The sequence below is a fragment of the Aplysia californica genome, unplaced genomic scaffold (assembly GCF_000002075.1).
Source record: "Aplysia californica isolate F4 #8 unplaced genomic scaffold, AplCal3.0 scaffold00778, whole genome shotgun sequence".
Lineage (NCBI taxonomy): Eukaryota > Metazoa > Mollusca > Gastropoda > Aplysiida > Aplysiidae > Aplysia > Aplysia californica.
This window is the reverse complement of record NW_004798048.1, coordinates 276,465-280,072: the sequence shown is the minus strand read 5'-3', so window position 1 is coordinate 280,072 and position 3,608 is coordinate 276,465. Positions and strand designations below refer to the sequence as shown.

General features: G+C 46.1%; 1 protein-coding gene across 1 annotated transcript in view; it reads left to right on the top strand.

Moving 5' to 3' along the window:
* Positions 1 to 1,351, top strand: part of LOC101853974 (FAS-associated factor 2) — a gene marked incomplete at its 5' end in the record, with an annotated part of 24,577 nt that extends 23,226 nt beyond the window's left edge. Inside the window, 1 exon segment of the mRNA XM_035972649.1 lies at positions 1,099 to 1,351. Coding sequence (XP_035828542.1) covers positions 1,099 to 1,278 — 180 coding nt within the window.
* Between the last annotated feature and the right edge of the window lie 2,257 nt (positions 1,352 to 3,608).

Below are 3,608 nucleotides of genomic sequence, written 5' to 3'. Positions count from 1 at the left end.
TCAGTGGCTCAAAGTGAGTAGTTCTACCACGGTGGTGGGGATCAGTGGCTCAAAGTGAGTAGTTCTACCACGGTGGTGGTGGAGGATCAGTCGCTCAAAGTGAGTAGTTCTACCACGGTGGTGGTGGGGAGAGAACGGAACGTCCACTGTGCCGTAGTGACTCCTCTAGGGTGGTTGGCGGGTGCCCTGGTTTGGTTTTCTCCTTCTTTCCTATCAAACATCTATCATCATTATCTCTCCTCTCCTACAATGTTGTAACGCCTCTAATTCTCGGCACTTTTGTGGCTTTTTTGAGTTGCAAGTGCTGTAAAACTCTTACGAAGACAGGGTTGTTTAAGCCCCTAGGGCGGTGCTACTGACTGAAGCTGTCTTTAGGCCATTCCAAAAGGGGGGACATTAACTTGTTTTTATGTACAGTAGAATTGTAAATGGGCTGATTCATCAATGTCATGCTCATACTGTGCCGGAACTGTAACAGGGACTGCTGCTTTTTCTTTCCTCATCCTTACTATCGTCATTTCTCCTCTACTTCTTTTGTATGTTTGTCACACTCTTGTGAACTGCTATTTCCGAGGTGCGCGGATAGTCGAAGCAGACTTTGTGCTGTTGAAGCTAGAGAGGTGAGCAGAGTAAGCCTGATTCCCTGTAAAGACTTCTCTGTTGGCATCCACCCCTTGGCGCTCATATGACCTTATGCAGTTGCCAGCGCAGTAAAAACTCATCATCATCATCACTCTCTCTCTCTGTGTACCCCAGTACCTGTACCTATACGTTCTCTCTCTCTCTGTATGTATATCTGTACGTTCTCTCTCTCTGTACGTCCCCAGTACCTGTACCTGTACATTCTCTCTCTCTCTCTATACGTCCCCAGTACCTGTACCTGTACATTCTCTCTCTCTCTCTCTCTCTTTCTCTATACGTCCCCAGTACCTGTACATTCTCTCTCTCTCTCTCTCTCTATCTCTCTCTCTATACGTCCCCAGTACCTGTACCTGTACGTTCTCTCTCTCTCTATACGTCCCCAGTACCTGTACCTGTACGTGTTCTGCCACAAAGACTGCCCCTGTATGTACGTTCTCTCTCTCTATACGTCCCCAGTACCTATACCTGTACGTGTTCTGCCACAAGGACTGCCCCGATGACTTTCAGATTGTGACAAACTTCCCGCGGAAGACGCTGCCCTGTGAGCCCGTGGACGGTCAGCCTGACCCCCCGACCTTTGAGGAGGTCGGCCTGGGAAAGTCCGAGATGTTGTTTGTGCACGACAACGAGGCGTGAGGGGTGGGGGGATGTATGTGTGTGTGAGGGGTGTGGGGGGATGTGTGTGTGTGTGTTTGTGCGTGTGAGGGGATGTGTGTGTGTGTATCTACGGGAGGTGTCTGTGTGTGTGTGTGTGTGTTTATGCACAGCAACAAGGCATGAGGGGTGTGTGTGTAGGTTTGTGTGTGAGGGGCGTAATTGAAATATCTGTGGACAGAGTGAACTTTGAGTTGCAATAATACTGATGTCAGACGCAAACTGATCATATCTGAAGTTTTGATAAATCTGTTTTGCCATGGGGAGATGTAGTTTTATTTCAACGGGGAAATGTTTGTGGTAAAATACCTCTCAAACTGCTCGGGATAGTCTGAAGTAACTTTGTGAAAAGTTGTATTTTTTCAACAGACTTATCTTGACCAATGATCATTCTGAAATTTTATAATGAGAAAGTTATCTCATTGGTGTACACCGTTTTGCAGTCAAGTTTTTACTCTTTTGATGTCACAAACAAATCTGCGTGAATTATCATCTCATGACTGTTGTTTCAGGATTATTGCATGGCAAGATTTTCAAAAAGAAAATCAAGTTTATCGTAGGGTTTGATCAGACGCATTGATTGGTCCTGGTCTCATTTCTCTTCCTAAAATGGTAACAGATTTCAGATGAATTGATGATTTTGTGTTAATGACCCTTGCAAAATAAAAGTTTTCACTTCTCCTGTGAAGTGAACTTTTCTAGACCTGACCACTTTGTTACAGACTCCAGAGATAGACGTGTTGTGTGTGTGTGTGCCCGTGTGCCCCAGAGATAGACGTGTTGTGTGTGTGTGTGTGTGTGTGTGCCCCAGAGATAGAAGTGTTGTGTATGTGTGTGTGCCCCAGAGATAGACGTGTTGTGTGTGTGTGCCCCAGAGATAGACGTGTTGTGTGTGTGTGTGCCCCAGAGATAGACCTGTTGTATGTGTGTGTGTTTGTGCCCCAGAGAGTGACACAGTGTGGACTGAAAGTTTGGGGGAATGTGTGAGCTGGGGTTGCTAGAGAAAAGTTTTTGTGTATGCTGAAGAGAGTGGGAATTATGTATGCAAAGTTATCAGTGTTGAATAAATATTGTGACTTGTGGACATTTTGTTTGAGTGCAGCGCACGCACACGCACACACACACACACACACACACACACACACACACACACACACACACAAACACACACACACACAAACACACACACACACACACACATGTGGTCATCTAGCTGTGGGCACCGGGTGGGTCAATGTTCAACTTGTTCCCCTTTCCCCATCCGTACTATCGTCATTTTTCCTCTACTTCTTTTGTAGGTTTGTCACTCTCTTGTGAACTGCTATTTCCGGGGTGCCTTGATAGTCAAAGCAGACTTTGTGCTGTTGAGGCTAGAGAGGTGAGCAGAGTAAGCCTGATTCCCCATTTGGACTTCTCTGTTGACATCCACCCCTTGGCGCTCATATGACCTTTTGCAGTTGCGAGTGCCGTAAAACCTTAGAACTAAAAACATATTGAACTTGTGGTGGGGGAGTGGACCGGTATGTCACTGACCTGCTGTGTACTGGGACAAAGGCACAACCCTCCAGTTTTTGTCACTCATCCAAGAACCATGATTGGAGTTTCATTAAATCTGAATTTTTTTTCTTGAATTCTGTTTCCATCGGTTGTGTGGAACTTATCGTAAATGACATGAAAGTCCCACTTTTTTTCTGGGATACACCGGTACTTTTGCCACCATCAGTTTGTATAGAAATGTGAATGTACTGAGGTTCTACAGGGACTCTCCAACTGTGGGTTTTTTTGGAAGGATTCTGTGGACAACTGGTGGTTTTGGTTCGGGGGAGGGAGGGGGGGGGTCCGCAGGTGGGAACAAAGTCTGTGTCTGTCATTCTGTACGGAAGAACACGGTTTGAGGATGAGGTTTGGGGAAATTAGGATGTAGGAAGTAGGTATGTAAGTTTATTCAGTGTTTACCACTTTGCCGTCACATGTCGCCGATCGGCGATGTTCACCACCCAGTTTCTTTGGATTTTCCCCCAAATGCCTTTGCCTTTGATGGCAAGAGTTTTTCCTCTATGAGACCTTGTAGTGGCAAAGTGTGGAGGCCATTGGCCCACATCACATCATAGAAAACACTCATTTGATAAATTAAGGGTGTTGGGAGAGACGCAATTGAAGAAGGAGAGAAGTAGTTAGAGTGAGTGAGTGCTGGGATGTGGGTGTAGATGAGAGGAGAAGTGAGAGTGAGTGCTGGGATGTGGGTGTAGATGAGAGGAGAAGTGAGAGTGAGTGCTGGGATGTGGGTGTAGATGAGAGGAGAAGTGAGAGTG